General features: G+C 38.8%; 2 protein-coding genes and 1 long non-coding RNA gene across 11 annotated transcripts in view; 1 reads left to right on the top strand and 2 right to left on the bottom strand.

The window, feature by feature from the left end:
* Positions 1–22,824, bottom strand: part of LOC149038429 (uncharacterized) — a 41,359-nt gene extending 18,535 nt beyond the window's left edge. For 2 of the 5 annotated variants that reach the window (XM_089184741.1, XM_089184740.1), the window contains exons 1-2: positions 22,685–22,824; positions 221–284 (exon numbers count right to left, since the gene is read on the bottom strand). The gene's annotated coding sequence lies outside the window, so the exon portion shown is untranslated. Of the gene's footprint in view, positions 1–220; positions 285–845; positions 1,094–22,684 lie in introns of those variants that run through there. The other 3 variants (XM_089184739.1, XM_089184743.1, XM_089184742.1) reach the window with 2 other exon arrangements.
* On the bottom strand, positions 2,488–22,940 carry LOC113668556 (uncharacterized). 5 transcript variants are annotated; one of them, XM_089184744.1, is made up of 9 exons: positions 22,685–22,940; positions 22,055–22,127; positions 18,882–18,930; positions 11,564–12,761; positions 11,061–11,165; positions 10,034–10,156; positions 9,138–9,197; positions 3,994–8,616; positions 2,488–3,220 (listed from the first exon to the last, which is right to left on the bottom strand). In XM_089184744.1, the coding sequence occupies exons 3-8, from the start codon at positions 18,897–18,899 to the stop codon at positions 4,448–4,450; spliced, it is 5,673 nt and encodes a 1,890-aa protein (XP_089040870.1). In that variant the 5' UTR covers positions 18,900–18,930; positions 22,055–22,127; positions 22,685–22,940; the 3' UTR covers positions 2,488–3,220; positions 3,994–4,447. The 5 variants fall into 5 exon arrangements, with proteins under 5 accessions (XP_089040870.1, XP_089040873.1, XP_089040871.1 ...); XM_089184747.1 differs by having other exon boundaries at positions 9,156–9,197; XM_089184745.1 differs by having other exon boundaries at positions 18,882–18,927; positions 22,685–22,824.
* On the top strand, positions 13,575–14,462 carry LOC149038430 (uncharacterized). Its single transcript, XR_016180397.1, has 2 exons — positions 13,575–14,171; positions 14,334–14,462. It is a non-coding gene; the product is annotated as an uncharacterized LOC149038430 (long non-coding RNA).
* Positions 22,941–26,378: the final 3,438 nt, after the last annotated feature.

The raw sequence follows: 26,378 nt of genomic DNA, 5'->3' as shown, positions 1-26,378 counted from the left end.
ACAAAGGGTCTTTGATTCCTAACAAGTAAAGTTTTATCTCTGGCAAACAATTTGTGATCTGGGTTACCAAGAAGGTTGCCCTTGGAAATCTGTTTGACACCCACTTATATCCTTTTCTGATTATTGCAAACAAGTGGTTACTCCATAAGAACTTACTGAAACTTCAACATATTTTCATATCGGGGAACTAACAATACATAAATAAAGCATGAAAACTCACCACATTTCGTTATATGGGTTGTTTAGGATCGTTAATCCAGACATATCCGAGTGACTCTCTAAACCTTCAAAACAATCACAGGCCACATTGTGATAAGATTACAAAGGACTATTGAAAAGTAAAGGAAAATTTGAGTCATTCTAGATATTCCGGATTGATCTGTTGTTTTCTCTCTCATTTACTTGAGAGTCAAAATGATTCGTGAATTGTGAATAAGCAGACAAGAGTAAGACCACTGGTGTACTGGCAAATTGCCAGTGGAACAAACCTAACAGTCAAAGCTATAAATTCCACATCCCTAGCAACTCTTTTGCTACGTAAAACTTCTTGTTCTTCCAAAATACTACAAGAGGCTAAAATGAAGAAAAAGCCTTCACGCTTTTCGCTTTGACATTCCCGACAAAACAGCTTGGTAAAACGATCAGAGCCCACGATGGCGAAATCACGTGAGTTATCAGAGCAGTACTGGCAAACATCATGCGATCTAACTAGCAGTGATTAGAAACACGTTCTCCCGCGAGGGACATTCGAAATGATTCCAATAGATGTACGATTACTGAGCAAGATATCTCCCTTCATATGGAACCTTTCCACGAAATGAACAAACATAAGCTTTCAGAATTACCTTCGATCAGCAGATAGATCAAGGACAACGCAAGCCGCCCAAAAAACAAAAGTTGCATCAGCTCAAGAATCTTCGCTCACTGCCATACTGAAAGCCTTGCCAGACAATGACAGACACTTCACGTTAAGGTTGTAAATCACCCCATTATTTAAGATATATGTAAAAGTAAATTTAAATCCAGTTAAATCACGCGTCTTCTGAGGGGCGTAAGTTCGCTCTACTCCCACCCACAACGATGAGCATTCCCAGAGTTCCCCGAGGATTTTCGGTTTTCAATGACGGATACTTAACTTTCAATCATCGTTTAACCCTTCATTTCCCATGAGTGACCAAGACAGAATTTCTCCTTACATTATCAATACAAAATCAAGAAGACAAGTGATGAGAACCAAGAAAAGTATCAAATAGAGGATTATTAGTTGATCCAATACCAAATTCTCGGAAGTAACATGAGAAGAATTGTATAGCAGACAGGAAGGAGAATTAATTAAAAGATCTTGGGGGTTAAAGGGTCAATGCACTTCTCCATTATGAAACAAACTTTATCACCCGAGCTTAAAGTTTTCACAACCTAGCAAAAAATTAATAAATAAGTTACTGGCAGAGAGGAGCTAATGGGTTGATGTCTGTGAAGTAAATTTCAACCGGAATACGAAACTACTCTGAACTGCATCGGTTTCACCTTAACTCTTTAATCCTCAACATCAGTATCCAGATTCTCCATACTCTTCTCCGTGCATTTCCTTTGGTACTGACAAGGAGAATTTGTTTAACAATCAAAACCTCTTAAGTTGGCAATCATTTTCTTTTTTTTCTCGGGATCTTAACGAATGATTCAGCAATATTATTGTTAGGAGAAATTAGATGCTGATCACTCTCAGGGTTTAAAGGTTAACACACTATTTGTCCAGAAACTACGCACCACTCTCTCAACCAATCAGATGCTAGACTGGAATCAATCTCGACTTAGCCACTCGTGTCTAGTGCTTTGGGATGACTGTTTTGATTTTACTTCAGCAACTTAATGACTCCTTGTGTGATATTGCACTTTGCTTTGACTGGACATTTTAATAACTTGGGTTTTGGTTATACAACGCGCACTACTCGAAAAGCGCTTAAGAAGAACAAACGAGAGGTTTTTCTTAATGCCGGCGATGCAGTCGGATACGTAATAAGATGAGCAGAGCCTTAACCCTTTACACCCTAACATCAGTTTGCATATTCTCCATACTGTTCTCTATACATTTCCTAAGGTGTCGACAAGGAGAATTTGTTTAACAATCAAGAGCTTCTCTGGCTGATGATCATTTTTCTTATTCTCGTGGCATTTATTTGTAATTCAGGGGTGATATTGTAAGGAGAAATTAGATGCTAGTCACTCTTAGGGGTTTTAAAGGGTTAAATACCATCTACTGAAAATCATACAGCAGGAAAGTGAAGTAGCTTACGGCGCTAAGGACGCGGTTACTTATGATCCTATGAAATCTAGATCATCAAAGTCATAAGTCATCGAATGGCCTGAGAACTGCCACTGTGATTGGTTGGTTCGTCCGCTTCTGCTTGCGACTCCGACAATTCAGTTTTCATTGGATCAGAAGTGTTTGAGTCGAAGTGACTAAGGAAACAAAATGGAAACGTTCTGTATCTTCTGACTCTAAATCCGTCCATTTCGATTTTTATTGTACGACGCTGCCAACATTTTGAGGCATAACTCACTTAATTTAAGCATTGCACGGACCTGGTTGCAAGCTGAATAATTCTCAGAACATCTTTCTGTTTTAGGACAAAAGTGTGAAGCAAGAAAGACACCAGCGCTTTGCTCTGACATAATGTTAAACTTTCACCGTTTAGCTCCACGACTTAATCACCTTTCACTATATCAATTGAAGAGAAATTTTAAAATCCTCCTTGCAAATTTATTACATATCGTCAAAAAGGCTGTTGTGCTAAAAATTGATTACATGTCGTAAAAAAAGCTGTTGTACTAATCGTGGTAGTGAAGTGCTATCGCTTGACTCACGATAAGATCACTTCCAATGTCAATCGCAATCAGGTAGACTGACTGCGCGTCACCTTATGAAAGACTGACATGATATTTCCACAGAAAATTTCCACTCTACTTAATACCTGGTTAAATAATAGAAAATTTTACAAAGTAGTCGAGTATTTTCTTCATCCATGATTCAACTTTAAATGCGACAATCACCATGCTATTACGAGGAAGATTTACTTATGTGTCTAAAACACTGTTCCTTCCAATCAGTTGGTACAAAAGAATCCTTCACTGGGCTTGTTCCTGTTTAAGACGCTCTCCAATACTTCAACACCATTTAATCCTTCATCACGCTGACAGTTGGGCAGTTGGGATGTGAAGGCTGTAAAAAAAATAAAAAACAGAAAGAAAATCAGTAAAAAATAAAGAATTTTGTTTTCGTTTTGAAATGAGCCTGAGACGAATTGGAAGAGTCGAACCCCATACCTGCGGATTTCGCGCTCGGATGCTCTACCACTAGGCTGCAGATAACTAATTGGTAACCTAAGGTGTATGGGGGGTTCAAATGTGACATGAACCTTGCATACTGCTAGGATTAGCATCATCAAAGCACCCCGTGTAAACTGCGAATAGGAGAGATAATACCAACCAAGCTAAAAGTTACCGTTCGCAAATCATTTCATTCCGCACTGTAAACAGTAGTCTAAATTACCGTAGCGCTACTAACCCTTCTGATTTCGAAAAACCTCAACTTAAAACCTGGCTCCATGAGCAAATAGTGGTATTTGTCGTAAATGAAAGCTAATTCAGTTTGATGATTGAAGAAAATAACTCCCACTTTAAGCCAAACTTAAATTAAAAATTGGTCCAGGCTTTCAAAATTCTAGTTTTGGCACAGCATAGCCTCTCCCATCATGCGTAAGCCTTTAACCCCTTAGAGTGACCAGCTTCTAATTTCTCCTTACAATATCACCCCTGAATCAAACATGAAAGTCACGAGAATCAAGGAAATGATCACCAACTTATAAAGCTCTTGATGTTTAACAAATTCTCCCGGTCAGTGCTTCAGGAAATGTAGAGAGAACATTAGGGAGAATATGCATACTGATGTTATGGTGTAAAGGGTATTTACTCTTAAGAATCTAAATGACTTACCCTCTGTCAAGCGTCTTCTAACGTCAAATCCTGTCAAGGACTGCGCTTACGTCATTGCGGTCACTAACCGCAGAAGATTCCAAGTCCTTACTTGCCAGGATGTAACACACAAGTCCTCCTCTGCTACACTGCAGTTTGGTCCAGTTCAATTGAAACAAGTCCCTCCCGTTGACTTCTTAGCCAAGTTCTTAAACTACATCCAACCAGTGGCTCGCCTCCTGTCACAAGGCTTGCAGCGCTTTTTCCTCCACGAGAAATTTAGAATCAGACACAGTCTCCACCCCCGTCAACGTAGCTGTTGAATGAAGACACTGACGCGTTGTTCCAGGTCAGGTTTCCAGTCTTCTGTAATTATAATCGCTGAATGTACAAGTGCAACCACAACCTCATGTTAGGATACTCAGTCGGTGTTCAGAATGTTCAAAAGATGTGCTTTCCGCTAAGCCACGTTCATTTAGGGTTTTTCATTGCTCTCACTAAACAAGTTAACTTCAAGAAAAGTTTTGATCGACGATGTGATCCTTGACGAAGCTTGACAGAATTTGTTTATCCAGTCTTCGTATGAATTAGTGTGGTTGTTTAGTGTAAGGTTTAATGTGGCAAGTGACGTGATCTGTGCCACAACACTCCTCAGATTACGCATCCATTCTCCATGCATGTCACTGTGGTTGTTGACTGTAATACTCAGCATGGTTATCGACGTGTTTTGTGCCAAGCCACTTCCCAGTTCACCCATGCAGTCTCCACTCATGTTACCGTAGTTGTTGAATGTAACACTCAGCGTGGTTATCGACGTGCTGTGTGCCAAACTACTTCCCAGTTCGCCCATCCAGTCTCCACTCATGTAACTGTAGCTGTTGACTGTAATACTCAGCATGGTTATCGACGTGCTTTGTGCCAAACCACTTCCCATATCGCCCATCCAGTCTCCACTCGTGTAACTGTAGTTGTTGACTGTAATACTCAGCGTGGTTATCGACGTGTTTTGTGCCAAACTACTTCCCAGATCGCCCATCCAGTCTCCCCAAATGATATTGTAGCTGTCGGCTGTAATACTCAGCGTGGTTATCGACGTGTTTTGTGCCAAAATGCTTCCCAGTTCGCCCATCCAGTCTCCACTTATAAAAATGTTGCTGTTGACTGTAATACTCAGCGTAGTTATCGACGTGTTTTGTGCCAAACCACTTCCCAATTCGCCCATCCAGTATCCACTCATGTAACCGTAGCTGTTGACTGTAATACTCAGCGTGGTTATCGATGTGTTTTGTGCAAAACTACTTCCCAGTTCGCCAATCCAGATCACACTCATGTCACTGGGGCTGTTGAATGTAATACTCAGCGTGGTTATCGACGTCTTTTGTGCCAAACTACTTCCCAGTTCGCCTATCCATTGTCCAGTCATGTTACTGTAGCTGTTGACTGTAATACTCAGCGTGGTTATCGACGTGTTTTGTGCCAAACTACTTTCCAGTTCGCCCATCCAGTCTCCACTCGTGTAACTGTAGATGTTGACTGTAATACTCAGCGTGGTTATCGACGTGTGTTGTGCCAAACTACTTCCCAGTTCGCTCATCCAGTCTTCATTCATGTAACTGTGGTTGTTGACTGTGATACTCAGCGTGGTTATCGACGTGTTTTGTGCCAAACTACTTCCCAGTTCGCCCATCCAGTCTCCACTCATGTAACTGTGGTTGTCGACTGTAATACTCAGCGTGGTTATCGACGTGTTTTGTGCCAAACCACTCCAAAGATCACCCATCCAGCCGTCACTCATGCCACTGCAGTTGTTGAATGAGAGGTGTAATGTAGTAAGTGACACGAATTTCGCCAAAAAGTCACCAACACTTCGTCCCCAGTCCTCCTCACTTGAGTAAATGGGGCTGTCAAAGTTCATACTCACTTTACTAACACGTGAGCAGATAGTCTCGACGTCTGTAAATGCTGATGTTAATGACGAAGAATCGACTACAGATAACTCAACTTCTTGGCATATTTCGTCCACTGTCCCTACGTCATGGACATTTAAAGTAGACGAAAAGTTTTGATTGCATGTTAGGGCTTCAAGAGTGCTCTCTCCGTCTCTTGTCACCTCTCCCCTAATGTTGATGCTCAAGTTGGACAGTGACTTAGATTTGTCAAAGTTCTTAACCAAACAGGTAGCAACACCATCTGTTACTCTTCCATGGATATTCAAATTAACGCAGGAAACTCTTGAGGCTATCAGGAGTTTGCATAAATCACTTGCTCCAGTGCAACTCAACTCTCCCCACATCTTTACAGTAAGTGAGTGAAGTTTCAACACGCCAAGTTTTTCTTCAAGTAGAAGAGGACGAAGACAGGCCACCTGCGAAGTCGTTATTTTGCTGACTACATCCGGCTCAATTGTAAGAGACAGAGATGACTCTTTAGCAACATAGAGAGCTTCACAAATGTTTATCCAATTCTCGGGGAGTCCTCCGAATATTTTTAAGACCAGTGACCTTAAAGTACTATTTTCTACAACACCCTTTTTCAACGAAATGAAAGCAGAGCAGCTGATGCTTCCACATACAGTCAATGTGAGGGATTCTAAGTACGGATTAGCAGCAAGTCCTTCGGCGACAGAAGTCGCCAATGAATCGTGCATGTCTCCAGGAATAATGAGGCCAAAAGATTGAAGTGATCTGTTCCATAACAAATTGTTCAAAGCCACCATACCACTTTTCCTTACTGAACCACGGATCTCCAGCACAACAGATGTCAGCGGTGTATCTCCAGACAATCCTTTTTCAAGAACAGTGGCCCAATGCTCACCTAACTCCCCCGGTAGTTTCAAAGTCACGGTTTGTAGTGTTTTGCTTGCGGCTAAACTGTCACCAATAGCAACAGCCTCCTCAGAGGAAAAACGACAATTTGTTTGAAGAGTAAAGGAATGTAAAGATGAGTTCACTTGAAGTGCGTGATACATAAGGTCAGTTATTTCTTTTCTAAAACCTTCAGAAGAAAAGAAAATAGTTTCTAGCCTGGAGTAAGAGGTTAGAAACTCGTCAACAGAGCGAAGATGCAGTATGTCATCAAAATATACAGAAAAATGAACGGGCAATTGTAATTGTGAGAAGCTCTTGCAAGCATTTGCAACTCTTAGAACACCTTCAAATGTTTTTTTTCCGGCCCAACAGGTTACTGACTGTGGAAACGGGATAAAGGAACAAAGAGTCATTGCCATTTGTTCTGCTTCTCCGCTTTCACTGAAACACTCAGTGAAGAAAGTCGCCTCTTGCTCACTACAATTTAGCCACTTCCAGCATTCAACCTTAAGATTCTCGCCAATCTGTCTAAACAGATTACAAGTAGCCTCACCCAGTATGCCAGACACAAAGATAAACACTTGGTTGTATTTTCCTGAGATGTCATCAAAGCTCAACTTCAAATCATGAAACACATTAACTTTCTCTTCCAGTAGCTTGTGTGCCAGATATAATGCCGCCAAGTACTCTTGAAAAGTCTTGTGGAAAAAGTGATATTCGTGCTGAGGGTTAATCTTCTTAGCACTGGCCTCTTTAAATACCAAACCAAGTTTACGAGCTGCCAAAGGTTTCTTTCTTCTTTCAAATTCAGCCAACTCTTCTTCTCGAAACGAAAACCGGTAGTTTTGTAGACACCTCCACGCTAACTGCCCCAATGCTAGTAAACTATCTTTAAATTGTTCCTCTAAAGCTTTGTCATCAGAAGCGGCTTCCACCTTGTTTTTGGCACAATACCTTCGCAAAAGGCAACAAACAATAATGTGATAAAGTTCGGTTCGAGAAGATGGTAGATTTCCTTCATAATCCTCAAAAACAACACAGAGAAGAAGCAGATTCAATGGATTGCTCGGGAGTGCATGTAGGAAGGTATTTTTCAGGATGGACCGAATAAGCCTTTCTCCCTTTGCTACATGATCAAGACCTAAGTGACTAAAGTGCTTTCTGATGTACTCAAAGGAGTCTACTCCCGTGAACCCTTCAATTTGCAGAAGAACGTCAAAGTCAACCTCCTGTCGCATTTCAATTCCTTTTTCTTGACGAGATGTGGCCAAAACGTAGCAAAATGGTAACATTCTTCTTCTTAGTAACTTATCCACGTGACTTTCACCTGCTGCCGGAAGCTCATCAAGGCCATCTAAAATCACCAAAATGTTTTCCTGATTGTGAACATCTTTGATGTAATCTACCAGCTTTTCCTTGACCTTTCCCTCCATTGGGAGTAGCTGATCAACAATGGCATCTATTACATCTCCACAAATGTCTCGACATTTCAGCAGCAACAAAAGTTTGAAAACTGGAAAAGCAGATTCATTTGGGATTTTCTGGTTGGCCCAGTCATGAGAAATTTTAAGACAAAAAGTTGTCTTTCCAATTCCAGGGCTTCCCTCTACGAGCACCATAGAATCGTCATCTTTGTCGACAGTTTTAAAGATGTCAAACATGTTCACTGTTCTATCTTCCAATCTAAAGTCTGTTATTCGTCTCGACACTACTGACAGTTTTGTGTAAACATCATCAAGAGGTAGCTTAAAGGTGTTCTCCCAAAGAAGCGGTTTTAGAAGAGATCTTCTGTTGTACTCAGCTCTGAGATGTTTTGTAATCACAGAAAGGTCATGATCTAGGGGAAAATTATGAAAACAAAAAAGTTAACTTCTGTACATGTTTCATGCAATTTCTTAAGAATTACACTCAGAATGGAAAAGAATTTTCAGGCTATATGCAGATGGCATGTGATTACACAGATTATGAAAATGATTCAAACATTAAAATCAGACCTTTTACAGATTTAACCTCGAACAACTGAGACTGAAAAGCATAACTAAATTGAAGTTAACAAACACAGCGGCCATGATCCACTGGAAATGGCTGAAACATAAACAGGAAACCTCTCCACTTCCTAACTTTCAAGATGACAAGCAATGGGGAAGAACTTTAATGCTGCGCTGTATATGCAAATAACATGAGATTCCACTAATCTAATAGACTGTTGACGGAATTACCACTAAGAAGACCGCACTGACTGGTGTATCAGTCAGTGAGTCTACAAGCAGTGCATGCCTTCCCCAAATTAATGAGTTAATTGACCACAATATCAATTTAAACTAAAGTAACATGGTGATTACTACATGTAGCAATTACCATTAGCTGTGGAATCACCTTGAATCTGACCACTATCTTGAAATGGTGGGATTTCCCTACCTGCAAGGAACAAGGAAGATTTAAAAGCTAAACTCTCATGACTTGCTGCTGCTCATTGCTAGACAAGCCTCACAAACAATATTAACCCTATAACCTCTAAAAGTGACTGGCATCTAATTTCTCCTTACAATTTCTCCCTAAATCAACCATGAAGGTCACAAAAATAACGGAAATTATCACCAACTAAAAAAGCTGTTGAATTTTTAAACTAATTCTCCTGGTCAGTACCAAAGGAAATTTCGAGAAAACAGTAGGAGAATGTGCATACTGATGTTAGGGTGTGAGGGGTTTTTACTACTACATGTAGCAACATTCCAACCAAGTAAATAAAATAAACTTGTCAAAAGCAGCAAACTTAGATTCTTTGAATCCTCTCATAAAGGGTAAACTAAGTGGGTCGAGTTCCAGAATTAAATAAGTTTTGGCTTCTGCTGAGCTACACAGAACAAAAACAATGGATGATAGTTGTTCATCCTTGACTGGTAAAGCTGTTAATCTGCTTGCTACCACACCTATGGCAGGTGCCAAATAAATTAATAATAGCTAATTATTAAATACTGTAAAATATTGTAAAATATAACTTTCACCATACTTCTTATTGCTTGCTGTTTAAACAAATTCAAATATCAAATAACTGTTTCAACTCATGCTGAATGTAATATTTCTGATATCTTAACTTAGTAGAGGTACATTAAGGAAGTGATTGCATTCCATTGACATAGACCAACATACATGAAAGCCTTCCAAACAAAAATGTTACTATGTGTTTCCTATCATAAATAGTCAATCTGATGCAATGTTGTAAGTGACCCCAGTTTTGAGAAATTACTGATTACCTTTGTGGTACATGCCATCTCTCAATTCTTCTCTGGGTCTCTCACAAGCCTGACTTGTATCTTCTGCAACAGATGTTAGCCTCTTATCCCTGACTGGCTTGGCTAACTTGCTCTCTGATGAATCTACATGGGATAAACCAAATTAATTATGGATTTTAACTCTATTTCAGCTATTTATCATTTCATAAATTTTGGTGTGTAAAGATAATCATTCGCATTATAGCTATATAGCTACAGTGTTTAAATATAAACCACTTCAAAAGAATATCATGGAATTTCCAGAAGATATACATCTAGTATGTCTTGGAGGATGCTTCATAAATCATTTTTGAAAGAATTTGATGAGATTCCCCATTGGTTAAAAAATTAATGAGGGTATGGAGCTTATCCCAATTTCTACAGCTCAAAGGAACCAAGGGGATTGCAAATTGTTCCTACTGGAAGGAGGAATATTCAAAATATTCAAATTGAATTTAAAATCCAATTTTAATTTCATTGCAAGTTACCCTCCCCATTTAACCTTTACTAGTGAACCAAACAGTTCACTAGTTTTAAAAAAATGTCAAAGCTTGGTGGAGACAGACACCTTGACAGTTGTATGTTTGTTCCCAAAGAAAAAAAACAGAAGTGTCAATCTGAAGTCCAGTCTCCCAGATAGACTTCTTACTAACAACGTTGAACACACCTACATGTAGGTGACCAATAAAGAGTCTGTGCTATAATTATTTGAAAACATCAACTGTCTAGTGAATGACAAGAACATGCTGTTACATGTTGCAAAAGTATATTGAAGTAACAGTACTAATATCAACTCATTGTTTTATTGTAACAGTGAAAAATAGTCATGATGAAAGACCACTTTTATCAAATACCAAATACCAAACAGCAAAATGCATGAAATTTAAATTGCTTTAAGGTCCCCATAGAAAAGATGACAGCAAAAGATAGAATGCAAGCTCACTAACAATATCTTTCGACATTTCTCAACAACAAGATAGCACTGATAATTCATTGCAATTCAACTCACTCTGAGTGTGTTTCCTCTGATGACTGAGTTTGTCAGAAGACAAAAGAAATTGTCCATGTTCAACAGATAAATCTTGAACACAGCAACCAGAGGAGCCTTCCAAAGCTGAAAATTAGACACAACATGATTTTGGCAATGTCCTGTTTCCCATACCACAGGTATCTCTGTACATGTTAGAACAGTGTATTTTTAATCATATTTAGTTTCCCACACTCTGAATACTTAAAAGTATTCTGATTTATCCTGGAGGTCCAACACTTTAACAACATAAAGGATTTGGTGACTTTCAGTGCTTTCCGTTACCCTTTGTAGGACTTGTTTAGTGTTTTCCATGATCTAGAATCAAGGTTGTGGTTCAAAATAATGCAAAGGGACAATTTTATCGAGATTCCTTGTTTTGTTCTGATCAGGTATATCTGTGCATGTTAGAACAGGGTATTTCACACCATATTTTCACTGTTACCAAATTCAAATACATTGCTATTATAAATGAAAGCTTTTACCAAGTGCAAGGTTCTGCATCTTTTCCACTAGGATCTTGCATGGTTTCTCCCACTCATAAGTTTCTTGATAACAGTCACGGAGAAGCTTTGACTCCCGAAGACGTACTGTCCTACTCTTTTGACATACAGCTTTGATTTCTCTCGCCCAGTCTTTAGGATCTTCAGAGTCTATCACACAGAAGGAGCCAAGGGGCACCTCTCTGAGAGCCTCTCCAAGTCCTGAATTACCACTGACAAGTACAGGCAGACCAGCAGATAATGCTTCGAGACCAGGTAGTCCAAAACCCTCTGTCCTTGATGGCATTATGGCAAGATCCACCTCACAAAATAAGTTGGCCAGCACATCTCTGCTGTCATTAATGCTGCGAACAATTAGCTGATTACGACTGATGCCATGCTGAAGCAGCTTCTCTGCTATTTCCTCAGCTTTTTCTCTTTGTGAATAAAGAAACTTCAGTTGGTAGGATGCATCTTTTAATTCAGCAATTGCTTCAGCAGCCATGTTGAACCCCTTAACATTGAAATCTTCACAGCTGTCACCACTTCCGATCACTAACACACAGAATGTTCTCCTTTCATCAGTGGCTTGTGCCACATTCAAAAATTCAGAGAAAACACCTGGGGTGAGATCTAAAATGGTTTTCTCTTCTTTAGCAGAACAAAGGAAGTGTTTGTAAGCCTCTGCCACTTTGGGTCCTATTGCTACAACCTCATCAGCCATCTTACAGAGTTTTACTTCTGTTTGCTGGAGACGTTGGCCTTCTGGAATGTTCTTGTACATACCCACTTCTTCATGAACACTGTGAACAACTTGAATCCATCTACAGTCTGTATTCCTCTTTATGAGTTGAATTTGTTTGCCAAGATGCACTCCATGTCCTATAACACAGTCTACATCATGATCTCTGGGTAAAGATGACAACGAAAAGAGTGGTTCATAGCCGGGCAGTTCACATGCTTCAACAAGCTGAATTTTGTGACTTGCAGCATTTCTCTTGTCCTCTTCACTGCACTTAGGAAGAAACACACTAACTTCCACATTGGGATGCTTAGCTAAGTGTATAGCAAGCTCTCTGCTAATAGTTGAAACTTCTCTATCAGTTGATGATCTCCACTCACTACTCAGCAAAGTGACTTTCAGTCTCCTGTTCTGCTGACCTTCCTGTGATGAAGAGGCTTCACTTGGAGTGGCCAAATCCTTCAAAAGCGAAAGAGCACATATTTAGAGTAGCTATCTTTTTTGCAAAAATAAAATAAAATTCAAATTAACAGATAAAAGTTATAATATAACATATTTTTGTCATGTGTGAAGTAACAATGGCCAAGAGAACATGAAGAGAAAATAGAAAAGCACATGGTCAGCTTGTTTGTGTGCAATTCGTAGTTGTTCATCAGTTATTTACAAAGCAAAGGATGCACAGCATTAGCGACAAGGATAAGCATGGAATTCGCAAAGATGAGTAGCACAATCACCATACCCACCTCTGTAACATGTATGGAAAATGTGAAAATTGCTAGTTTGGGACAAAATCACTTCTTTAGGTCTGTTTTAAACTCACATTTATTATTACAACTGATTTATTTCAAACTATTTTATTTTTGTCACATTTGATTCAAATTTGTATTTACCCATAATCCCTTGTGGGTGTGGTCTTTTTCACAAATAATCAATTTCGAGTTCACTGACACAGTAAAAAGTAGAAATAATAACATTTTGTATTACATGGAGGCTAGTATCTCCCTAGTGAGATCAAATGGCACTCTAAAAACTGACTTTCTGCCTCTTTTTACAACTTGAAGATCACATCACCATTTTTCTCTTGGAAATTCAGCTCTCTTTTTGCGATTCTTTTCATTATATTTTAGATTCTTTAGCCTATTCTTTTCCTGCTTTTTCCTCCTCCACTCTTTGATCCTCGCAAGCTTTTCTTCCTTTTCGTTAACCATACCTCTTGTCAAGCGCACTTGTCGTGACCGGAAGCGAGTTGTGTTACCTTTTTATGTTACGTGCATGAACTGATTGCGAAACGCGTGATTGTAACAATAGGCTATTCATCTTAAGGATAAAATATAGAATTACAGACAGATGAGATCGATTTTGGAGAGAGAATACCACGACGTGTACCCACAAAGTGAGAGCTGTAAATCGTGAGAAATATTAAATCTGGTGAAAATCTTCATACGCGTGAGTTTCTTTTGTCGGCGAGCACCATTTCCCGACACACTTGAAGCGATATTTACAGATGGCTAAATCTCAGAAAAATTATTGAGCTTGAAGACCCCCGACCCTTGATAACGTCGCAGAAACCAAAATAGGAAAGGTACCAAGATATTTTCGACACGGAGATGAAAAGATGAAGGCGAAAATGGCGGAGCAAACAGCAGATTTCATAGCGCTTTTGGTGGCATTTGTGGCGAGACTCCGTTCTCAATATGGCGTCAACGTGGTAAAAAGCGTAGCGACTTGGTCAAAAGTGAATATTTTGGCCGTTTCTAAAGATATGGACCCGAAAACTTGGAAATGACAAGAGAAACTTATGAGCATTGAAGTGTAATCGATTTCGAAACCCGACTTTGCCGTGTTTGAAGTATATTAGCGAAGGAGAAGGTAAGTTGATGAAAAATATTATTGCGTAATCAGGTTTTACAAAACCGTAGCGACTGTTTTACACTGATATTTCTCCGTTTATAGTCAATCCTTTAGACTGATTTTTCGCTATTTTAGAACACCAAGTATGAGCATTTGGTTAATGTGTTTTTGTTCCCACAGGATTCCAGTTCAGTCATTCTGCGGACAACAACTTGGTGTACTTCCAAATTCTGAAACCCAGCGTTACACAAAGGATACTTAAGAATGATGAATCTTTTCTATGCGTTTTAATAAACTTGAAATGTCAAAGTTTTTTGCTCAAATGTAGTGTTTATTGTATGTTATCATTAGGTGTAATTTGTTTGCTCAAACGAGCTTTCTTTTCAGTGAAAAATGTATTTAAAAAATTTTACCACTGAGATTGTGTTACGCGTTACAACCAAAATTGGCTCGATTTTTCATCTTTCACGGGTATTTTCTCAAAGACAGTGATGTGGTTTTCTGATTTTTTGCTTTTACTATAATCAATAAGAACAATTTTACCTACAAGCAAAGATTTGGCTTCAATGAAAATGCAAAACAGAAGAAATCATTGAAAGTTTGCAGTCAACCCCCTATGGGCATGGTGATTGTGCTACTCATCAAAGCATAAGCACAGCACAAGATGTCTTTGAACACAAATAAAGCTTCAAAGCCAATTCCCAAGTTTGATTGTCACTCAGAACCCACTTTGTTAGGACCATAATGGAATTATTTGCAGATGGTAAAGGTCTAATTATTAATGAAGGTAAAAACGCAACCACAAGACAATGAAGAACAGTAATGCTACTCCATTTAACAGGCCCACATGTCCAAGACATCTTCTCTAAACTTGTGAACACTGGGAAAGCAAACAATCATGTCTGCAGCTGTTACAGCATTAGGTAAATGGATATTCTCTTCCCAAAGTCAACTTACCATTTGCCCATCAGAAATTTGACCAACTCCAACAAAAGCAAGGTGAGACATTTTTGGAGTTTGTATTGAATAATAAAAAAAAGGAAAATATGGCAATTTTGGTGCAGACCTCAACAATCAGATAAGAGACCTTGTCCTGTGCAAATGTAGGTCAGACTATGTAAACCACGAATTATTTGAAGAAAGGTAAGAGCTAACCCTCACTTGGATGTTAGAACTCCCAGAACAGTGTGAAAGGGCAGAGCACCAGATATCTTATCTCAGTACGAGTAAGCAGGGTCCAGAAGATGCAAACAGGGTTAATAAAAAACCTGGCAGACCTAATGGTAAACATTAAAGAGTACAGAAAACAAACAAGAAAAACATTGCTATAGTTGTGGATCCAGTGGGCACCTGGGTGGAGATCCAGACTGCCCTGCTAGAGGTCAGACTTGTAGGAAGTGTAAATGACAAGATCATTTTGCTATTGTCTGCAAAACCAAATCACAAAAACTTGGGGTTAATCAAGTACAAGAAGAATCATATGCAAGTAGGGATCAAGTTGATTTACAGCTCTCAGAATAAGTAATGAGGTCCACTCAAATCTGCTTAAGGGTTTCTGTGGGTGGAGTAGAATTAGAGATGTTGGTAGATTCTGGGGCCACCAATAACACTGATGATGAAGAAACCTGGGCAAATTTGAAAGCTATAAGAAGATAAAGAATAAATCTGAAGCTGCCCCAGTTGACAGGAAACTATAACATGCTTATACATCCAGTAAGCCCCTTGAAGTAAAGGGCTGTTTAATTAATATGTGAAGTTTTGGTTGGCAAACAGAGAACTCAACAGAGAACAGTAATTTGCAACAATAACTCCTAAAGGTGTTCATTGAGATTTGAAAGCTGAAGTCTGAACAAGTGACATTACACAAAGACCCAACAGTGAGACCAGTGGCACACCACTGAGGGTAACTCCTTTCAAATTGCAAGACAAAGTGGGAAGGAAAGTTCCAGATTTATTAGACTATGACATCATGAAAGAAGTTGACAGTCCTACACCATGGGTGAAACCAGTAGTAATTATTCCAAAAATGGATGGGGACATTTGGCTCTGCATAGATGTGCATGGTTACCAACAGTAGATGGGCTGTCACACAACATGAATAGCTCCAAGGTTTTTAGCAAGCTATAATTAGCATCAAAGTTACTCAACACATCATGTTTGCAGAGTTTTATTTAGAACAAATTACACTCTTGTAGAATGACACAGTTTACCACACTCTGAATCATCGAACTCCCCCCCCCTCCCCCATTCAATGTTGCCTGTATGTAGCTAGAGGTTTGTGGCATCATGATACAACACTGTTTTGGGGGGAAGGGGGGGAATAGGTTAACTCAACAGGGGCAGCTAAAGCAGAACATGGCTGTAGCAAGAACATTCCATACCTTGACAAGAATACATCATAGATGTGAGTCTTTCTGACCTCATAGCCAGATGTTAATACAGAATGCGAATGGTGTGTGGGTGCCCATTTGCTGAGCAAGCCACAGTCTCAGAGTGTGAATGTTAATACTTTCAGACTGAGATAGAAGCCCTTGCCCTTTTAGGCCTTCAAGTAGTATATATGTATATTTTTATGAAATGAAATTTAATCTGGTTACTGATCACAAACTGGACGTGATCTACGGGCCCTGCTCCAAATCCTGTTCCTGCATTGATTGCTGGGTAATCTTCCTAGAACCCCAGCCAACCCTCTTTCACATTTGCTGGGTTGGAACAAAGCAACAAATCATCAACACATAGCTAGAGAGTATATTCAATTTGCAGCCATCAGCACTACACCACAAGAGAAATTGAAGAAGTATCTGCTATGGATGAATAGTTAAAAGCTCTGAGAGAGGCAAATAAAACTGTTTGATTTGATAAATGCCAGGCTTGTGCACCAGCTGCTTGTGAACTGTGTGTGATCAATGAATACTCCTATGAGGTACCGTTATTGTGCTAACCAGTAAGCTAAGGCCCAAAACAAATGCCTTGGCTCATAAAGGACACTTACATGTAGCAATTGTTGGAACAAAACAAAATTTGAGAAGAAAAGTATGGTGGCCTTGTATGGATAAGGCAGCAGAGAAAATCTGCCAATCTTGTTATGAATGTCAACTGGTTGCACATCCATATCTCCTTGAGCTGCTGACATCAATGATATTGCCTAAGGGTCCTTAGCGAGACCAAGCCATAGACCTTCTACAGCCACTCCCATCTGGACCATCCATACTACTTGTCATCAACCACTATATCCATTATTATGAGTATGTGGAAGTAATTGACCACTTAGAAGAGATCCTCAGCAGCCATGGTCTTCCTGTAACTACCAAGTCAGACAGCGGGCCGTAATTCTGATCTAGACAATTCCAAGAATACTGTAAGCAGAATGGCATTGTGCATCCTAAGACCACCAAAACCACCATAGGCCAATAGGGAAGTTGAAAGACAAAATGCCATCCTAATGAAGAGAACCTGCAATGCCCAGGCTGTAGGAGTTGACCAGATGAAGGATATAGAATATATGTGAGTGTGTAGTGAGGTATTGATCAGCTAAAAGTCCTGGGAAGTATTGTTTAACCCTTAAACTCCCAAGATCTGATTGTCAATTCTCTCCTCTTGCTGCTACACAATTCCTTGTAAATTAGTTACAAGAATTTGGTGTAAAACCAAGATAAAGACTTCTTCCTGATAAGCTTGAGTATTCTTGTTAGCCATTTGCCAGAAAACATATAGATATCTAGGGGAGAAGTTACATGTTGGTCACTTCTTGGAGTTAAAGGGTTAAAAGGAAGATGAGAGCAAAATTGCCAGAGCTACATGCTGATTGCCACATACAGACTTGTTAGGGTAAAAGAAAAGACTAAAGCATATACAGACAAGGCTAAAAACACCAAACAATCTGATATTCAAGTTGGCGAACAAGTGCTAGTTAAAGACAAAAAGACAAATTCTCCACACCATTCAATCCAATGTAATCCCAAGTGGTTAGCAAGACTGGCAACAGTCATTATAGAAACTTCAAGTGGGACCCAATACTCGAGAAATACTTCCCATGTGGAGAAATTTGGGATTCCTGCATCTACATTTGAAACACTATCTGTCAACCAGACGGAATTAGAGCACCCACAACAAAACCAGGTTGAGCTGCAAGAGAATTAATACCTGTGGCACCTGCCACTCTGCTGCATGAACCTCCTTCAAGGAATACCCCATTTACACAAACGTATAGAATGGAAACAAGGCAGTTCCCATCTGTTCAGATCTTGCAATTGATGGAGCAACAGTGCCTGGCATGCAAGCAACACCAAGCTGTGAAAGACCTCAGAGATAGAGGAGGCTTCTGAGAGATTCAGGTACAAGAACTTTGTCTTGCAATGATGAACTGATCATTTAAATTTTAAAGGGAGATAGACTGACAAAGTAGAAAGTTACAGGAGTAAAGTAGTAATTAAGCCACTCAAACCTGCTTGGGACATAAATGTCTACAGCAAGTGTTGACAGAAAAATGTTCCTTTAGATACTTTAAGTGAGTTTCTCATTGAATAACTACAATTAAATATTGTAAGATCCTCACAGTTATGAATAGTTTGTCCTTGATCAAGAATCTGCAAGGACTGACTTTCAAGATAAACAGTGACACACAAAGGTGTAAATGTTGTGCCTAAATTTACAAGAAAAAGGGTTCCACTTGTACAAAAATCTCATCCTCATAGCTTCATAATTAAATTTATGAGTCATTAGTTTTACCTTTGATGGTCCAGACATCACAGGAAACCTTTAATATTGAATGCAACTGCTGAAAAGAAAAAATTACAATGTCTTAATCAACTTCGCTTTTAGGTTACATATTCACAAAACAGGCAGTATGAGACTGCAGGTGGCTACTGATATAGAATTGGACAAAAATGGAGAAGGTAGAAGGTAGTTTTGCAGAAGATTTGTATTACATGCAAGCATGCAAAGCAAGGAAGCCTGCCACATCCCATATATTCATGGGTATGCCTCAATTAGCATTTGCTCTCTGCGGGTCAAAGGAATATCTTGTAAACATGCAAGAAAATAAAAACAAAAGTGAAAAGTGAAGAGTGAAGTGGTTAACAAAAGAAAGATGATTCAAGAATACAGAGACTACTTGACATTAAACCAGTAACTTAGTGATAACAAATAATCATGTGAACAATAATGAAAATCCTAGAAATAGTACAAGTAATAATTAAGAGGGACTAGCTTGAAAGCCTCATGGTTTTTTTTATCTTCTAGGCCCCAATAACAATTAAGGTTACTTCCTACTTTCATGGGTGTTCATTAAGAGAAAATTTGTATACGCTCTAGTTTCACTAAAATCTTAGCAAATTATATATCAGAAGAAAGCTTAATAACTACAGTTTAGAATAAAAACATAATTTGAGCGAGCTTTCCTTTTAGAGAGTGTCAGGAGCTGGTAGGGATGTGAAATGACTGAGGGTTCTTCCATTGAATTTATGGAGTATTGGATACCACAGCACAACCAAAATGGCTGCACAATCTTATTCAAAAGGCATCACTCAACAAAAGTGTGTCAGGCTTTTCTCATATTCTGATTGGTTGTCTACTAGATATCAGCATCTAAAGTTGGAGTAGCTAAAATTATGTGAGGCATGTTGCATAAGTGGATGCCACAAGAAAAATATTTCAAATTTCCCAACACACTTTCCTTTGTCATTATTCTTGGAATGTTTGGGGGAAATTTTAGGAAAATTGGTCAAATCTAAATACCCTACAAATTCCCTCAGAGCAAATGTATTCCTCCCAAAATCAAATGCAAGATTTTAGCTCATAAAGGTTTGCAAATAACTTGTGCCGTGCCACAAGATTATCTTGCCTCCTGAAACTGCAAACAAATGGGACGACAGGACCTCCTGGTGTCAATAACAATGGATCAAGATTTCCTAGGAGAAGTACCGTATTTACCCGTGTATAAGTACCCCATTTTGGAGCCCAAAAATAAGCTTTTCTTATTTCTGGGCAAGAATTTCCTTGAAAAACTAATCTTATATTTCTTAGAATTTTCTTTCAGGTGCTATGGTTATATGAAAAAAAACACAGCAAGTTTGGACGTGAAGTTTCTTATTGCGTGTACGCGAGCGTTTTAGCGTGTTTTAGTGACACAAATAAGCAGCATTTTCTTCACAATTTTTGAAATTAGCTTACAAAATCAAATATACTACTTTCTAACGAACCTTTATCGTTGTGTAAAGGCACGTAACAACCAAAACAAAAACCCTGCCAACCAGCATTTTATTGGAACACGTGCTAAACAAAGTCCTCGCGCTCGCACGATACAAAGCCAGGTTACTAAGCAGCAAAACTTCGAAGCGAGAAATGTGGCTTTCGTTGAGCAGACTTACCACTTTATTGGCTGCAACTATCAGTTCTTTATTGAATCTTAAAGCATTTAAACTTAGACTGCTTGAGTTGTGCAGGGAAAAGACATCAGAACTTGTACCGTGTAAAAGTGGATTGTTTGTTTACATATCAGACAATTATTATGCTAATTTGTCCTGAAAGTTTTTTTCTCTCATATTTTGACCCATATATAAGTCAAGGGCGATTTTTTGGACCGATTTTTAGGCAGTAAAAGGTCGACTTATACACGGGTAAATACGGTAACCCATAGCAGGCACGTTTCTTTTATCTCTATCACTCAGTGGAACGTTGAGGAGGACAACACAATAATAAGAAAACTTGCCAAAGACAAAGGAAAAACCCATGACAAAGATGGAAAAACTGGAAAATGTGCAAAGAAGCAAGACAACAAATTTATAAACAGCTTTCAAAATTACAATTTGAGGCGATTGTTAATGTTTTTGTATCAAGGCTGGTACTTGCATAAAGAAAAGGAAACCTCGTTTTTAACATCATGTATGGCACATTTTGGTTTAACAGTGACTTCTTTGTTGAAATCTAGACACCAGCATGAAGCTCCACTAGTACAAGTCGTTTTCACAAAGGAATTTTTTCTTTACTTGACAGAGTGGTACCCTTTCTTTCTCAGTTTGGGCCTGTTTTTTATTTTTTTTTTTTTTCCAAGGACTTTCGTCTGCTTTTGATTTTCCCATCAGCAAAGATTTTTCCATAAACAAAGAGCTTCCATGTGTGAATTTTGTAAATTGCACAATGTAAACAAAATATGAAAATAACATGAAAATCAAGCCCCTACACGAGCAGTTACAGCAAAAATTCCCCCAGGGGACTTGTCCTGGCCAGAGATTATAACACCTTCCTGATTTATTAACTTTTATTTGAAAATATGTTTTTCTATATAACTCAGGTGCTTTTACAGATTTCAGATATTTTTTCATGGAAACGTTAGGTTTAATGTTTGAATTCAGTTTTTTTCAAATAAAAGAAAAATCAATTTTTTTCAGCCTCTGAAGGTGGGAATTAACTAAATGCTTGGTGTTTATGGTTCAAGTTCCAGTTGATTTGAGGTGCATCATATGCTGTTCAAGGTAACAAGCTGTTTGAAGGTGATGTATAGCATCTGCATAAAATAACAGAGTCAATGTTCCATTGTTTCCTAGACAATAAATTTTCCTCTTCCTTTTTGGTTGTTTGACCAACAAGCCCAAAAGATGTCAATGAATCCTCTAATCACAATATTGCAAGCCAAAATGACAATTTCTAGCTAAAACAGTCGAAATTATGTCATGCACTTCACTACAAAGGGTCTTTGATTCCTAACAAGTAAATTTTTATCTCTGGCAAATAATTTGTGATCTGGGTTACCAAGAAGGTTGCCCTTGGAATTCTGTTTGACATCCACTTATATCCTTTTCTGATTATTGCAAACAAGTGGTTACTCCATAAGAACTTACTGAAACTTCAACATATTTCATATCGGGGAACTAACAATACATAAATAAAACATGAAAACTTACCACATTTCGTTATATGGGTTGTTTAGGATCGTTAATCCAGACATATCCGAGTGAGATGACTGACTCTCCAAACCTTAAAAACAATCACAGGCCACATTGTGATAAGATTACGAAGGACGATTGAAAAGTAAAGGAAAATTTGAGTCATTTTAAATATTCTGGATTGATCTGTTGTTTTCTGACTCATTTGCTTGAGAGTCAAAATGGTTCATGAATTTTGAATAAGCTGACAAGAGTATAGCTACTGGTGTACTGGCAAATTGCCAGTGGAACAAACCTAACAGTCAAAGCTATAAATTCCACATCCCTAGTAACTCTTGTGCTACGTAAACCTTCTTGTTCTTCCAAAATACCACGAGAGGCTTAGATTAAGAAAAAGCCTTCCCACTTTTCGCTTTGATATTTCCGACATAACAGCTTGGTAAAACGACCAGAGCCCACGGCGAAGTCAGCTAGTTATCAGAGCAGCACTGACAAACATCATGCGATCCAACCAGCAGTGATTTCAAACACGTTTTCCCGCGAGGAACATTCGAAATGACTCCAATAAATGTACGATTACTGAGCAAGATATCTCCCCTCATGTGGAACCTTCCCACGAAACCAACAAACATAAGCTTTCAGAATTACCTTCGATCAGCAGATAGATCACGGACAACGCAAGCCGCTCAAAAAACAAAAGTTGCATCAGCTCAAGAATCTTCGCTCACTGCCATGCTGACGGCCTTGCCAGACAATGACGGACACTTCACGTAAAGATTCTAAATCACCCCATAATAAAAGATATATGTAAAAGTAAAATTAACTCCGGTCAAATACCGCGTCTTTAGAATGGCGAAAGGTCGCTTTACTCCCACCCACATCGATGGGCATTCCCAGAGTTCCCAGGGGACTTTCGGTTTCCAAAAATGGAATGAAACATACAGGATAGATCTAGCGACTGGACACTGGGGCAGAAGGATCGTGGAACTCCTACAGCCCCTACAACTATAGATGCTTTTTTATTTCAAAATCTTCCGTCTGTTTTCAAATAAAAATAAAGCGAAACGATCAAAGTTTACGCAAAAAACTTCAAGATAAATACTCTATCTACCGCTAAGTACCAAACAAGTTCTCGATTAATTTTCCCTTTCACCCGCAAGGGTCCCACCAATTTAGTGAATAGACTTAAAAAGCAGGTAGGATTGCATAATCGAGTTCTCCTCTCCAAAATTTTAACATGTAAAAGCACAACTTTTAATTTAACTGAGTGTGCAAGCGGTGTGTGTCTGTGCGTGAGGGGGAGGGGGGGAATCGGATTTTTTATGCCCGAAAGCCCTTGGCATATCAAAGAATCAGAATTTGGCGAGTTGAAACAAAGTCTGTTGTGGGAGCAATTCGAAGATAGGGAATGTACCCAAAGTCTTCTTTTTCATGGTGGTAAGGGCAGATGAAGTCCCCAAGAAGGTAAATCAGTAAAAAAAACATACCATTTTCAATGGAAGGTCTATGAAAGAAAAGGAAAAGAATGGTTAATGGATAGTTACCTTTCAATCATCGTTTAACCCTTTAATTCCCATGAGTGACTAAGACAGAATTTCTCCTTACATTATCAATACAAAATCAAGAAGACAAGTGATGAGAACCAAGAAAAGTATCAAATAGAGGATTATTAGTTGATCCAATACCAAATTCTCAGAAGTAGCATGAGAAGAATTGTATAGCAGACAGTAAGGAGAATTAATTAAAAGATCTTGGGGGTTAAAGGGTCAATGCACTTCTCCATTATGAAACAAACTTTATCACCCGAGCTCAAAGTTTTCACAACTTAGAAAAAATTAATAAATAAGTCACTGGCAGAGATAGGCTAGTAGGGTGAAGTCTGTGAAGTAAATTTCAACCGGAATACGAAACTACTCTGAACTGCATCGGTTTTACCTTAACTCTTTAATCCTCAACATCAGTATCCAGATTCTCCATACTCTTCTCCGTGCATTTCCTTTGGTACTGACAAGGAGAATTTGTTTAACAATCAAAACCTCTTAAGTTGGCGATCATTTTCTTTTTTTTCTAGGGATCTTAACGAATGATTCAGCAATATTATTGTTAGGAGAAATTAGATGCTGATCACTCTCAGGGTTAAAGGGTTAACGCACTATTTCTCCAGAAACTACGTACCACTCTCTCAATCAATCAGATGCTAAACTGGAATCAATTTCGACTAAGTCACTCATGTCTAGTGCTTTAGGATGACTGTTTTGATTTTACTTCAGCAACCTAATGACTCCTTGTGTGATATTGTACTTTGTTTTGACTGGACATTTTAATAACTTGGGTCTTGGTTATACAACGCGCACTACTCGAAAGCGCTTAAGAAGAACAAACGAGAGGTTTTTCTTAATGCCGGCGATGCAGTCGGATACGTAATGAGAAGAGCAGAGCCTTAACCCTTTACACCTTAACATCAGTTTGCATATTCTCCATACTGTTCTCTATACATTTCCTAAGGTGTCGACAAGGAGAATTTGTTTAACAATCAAGAGCTTCTCTGGCTGATGATCATTTTTCTTATTCTCGTGGCATTTATTTGTATTTCAGGGGTGATATTGTAAGGAGAAATTAGATGCTAGTCACCCTTAGGGGTTTTAAAGGGTTAAATACCATCTACTGAAAATCATACAGCAGGAAAGTGAAGTAGCTTACGGCGCTAAGGACGCGGTTACTTATGATCCCATGAAAACTAGATCATCGAAGTCATAAGTCATCGAATGGCGCGAGAACTGCCACTGTGATTGGTTGGTTCGTCCGCTTCTGCTTGCGACTCCGACAATTCAGTTTTCATTGGATCAGAAGTGTTTGAGTCAAAGTGACTAAGGACACAAAATGGAAACGTTCTGTATCTTCTGACTCTAAATCCGTCCATTTCGATTTTTATTGTACGACGCTGCCAACATTTTGAGGCATAACTCACTTAATTTGAACATTGCACGGACCTGGTTGCAAGCTGAATAATTCTCAGAACATCTTTCTGTTTTAGGACAAAAGTGTGAAGCAAGAAAGACACCAGCGCTTTGCTCTGACATAATGTTAAACTTCCACCGTTTAGCTCCACGACTTAATCACCTTTCACTATATCAATTGAAGAGAAATTTTAAAATCCTCCTTGCAAATTTATTACATATCTTCAAAAAGGCTGTTGTGCTAAAAATTGATTACATGTTGTCAAAAAAGCTGTTGTACTAATCGTGGTAGTGAAGTGCTATCGCTTGACTCACGATGAGATCACTTCCAATGTCAATCGCAATCAGGTAGACTGACTGCGCGTCACCTTATGAAAGACTGACATGATATTTCCACAGAAAATTTCCGCTCTACTTAATACCTGGTTAAACAATAAAAAAATTTACAAAGTAGTCGAGCATTTTCTTCATCCATGATTCAACTTTAAATGCGACAATCACCATGCTATTACGAGGAAGATTTACTTATGTGTCTAAAACACTGTTCCTTCCAATCAGTTGGTACGAAAGAATCCTTCACCGGGCTTGTTCCTGTTTAAGACGCTCTCCAATACTTCAACACCATTTAATCCTTCATCACGCTGACAGCTGGGCAGTTGGGATGTGAAGGCTGTAAAAAATAAAAAACAGAAAGAAAATCAGTAAAAATTAAAGAATTTTGTTTTCGTTTTGAAATGAGCCTGAGACGAATTGGAAGAGTCGCACCCCACACCTGCGGATTTTTGCGCTCGGATGCTCTACCTCGAGGCTGCAGATAACTAATTGGTAACCTAAGGTGTATGGGGGCTTCAAATGTGACAAGAACCTTGCACAATGGTAGGATTAGCATCATCAAAGCAACCCGTGTAAACTGCGAATAGGAAAGATAATACCAACCAAGCTAAAAGTTACCATTCGCAAATCATTTCATTCCGCACTGTAAACAGTAGTTTAAATTACCGTAGCACTACTAACCCTTCTGATTTCGAAAAACCTCAAGTTAAAACCTGGCTCCATGAGCAAATAGTGGTACTTGTCGTAAATGAAAGCTAATTCAGTTTGATGATTGAAGAAAATAACTCCCACTTTAAGCCAAACTTAAATTAAAAATTGGTCCAGGCTTTCAAAATTCTAGTTTTGGCACAGCATAGCCTCTCCCATCATGCGTAAGCCTTTAACCCCTTAGAGTGACCAGCTTCTAATTTCTCCTTACAATATCACCCCTGAATCAAACATGAAAGTCACGAGAATCAAGGAAATGATCACCAACTTATAAAGCTCTTGATGTTTAACAAATTCTCCTGGTCAGTGCTTCAGGAAATGTAGAGAGAACATTAGGGAGAATA

Source organism: Pocillopora damicornis, chromosome 10 (assembly GCF_964200805.1).
Source record: "Pocillopora damicornis chromosome 10, jaPocDami1.2, whole genome shotgun sequence".
Lineage (NCBI taxonomy): Eukaryota > Metazoa > Cnidaria > Anthozoa > Scleractinia > Pocilloporidae > Pocillopora > Pocillopora damicornis.
Note: the sequence above shows the minus strand (reverse complement) of the source record. Positions and strands in the feature narration are given on the sequence as shown.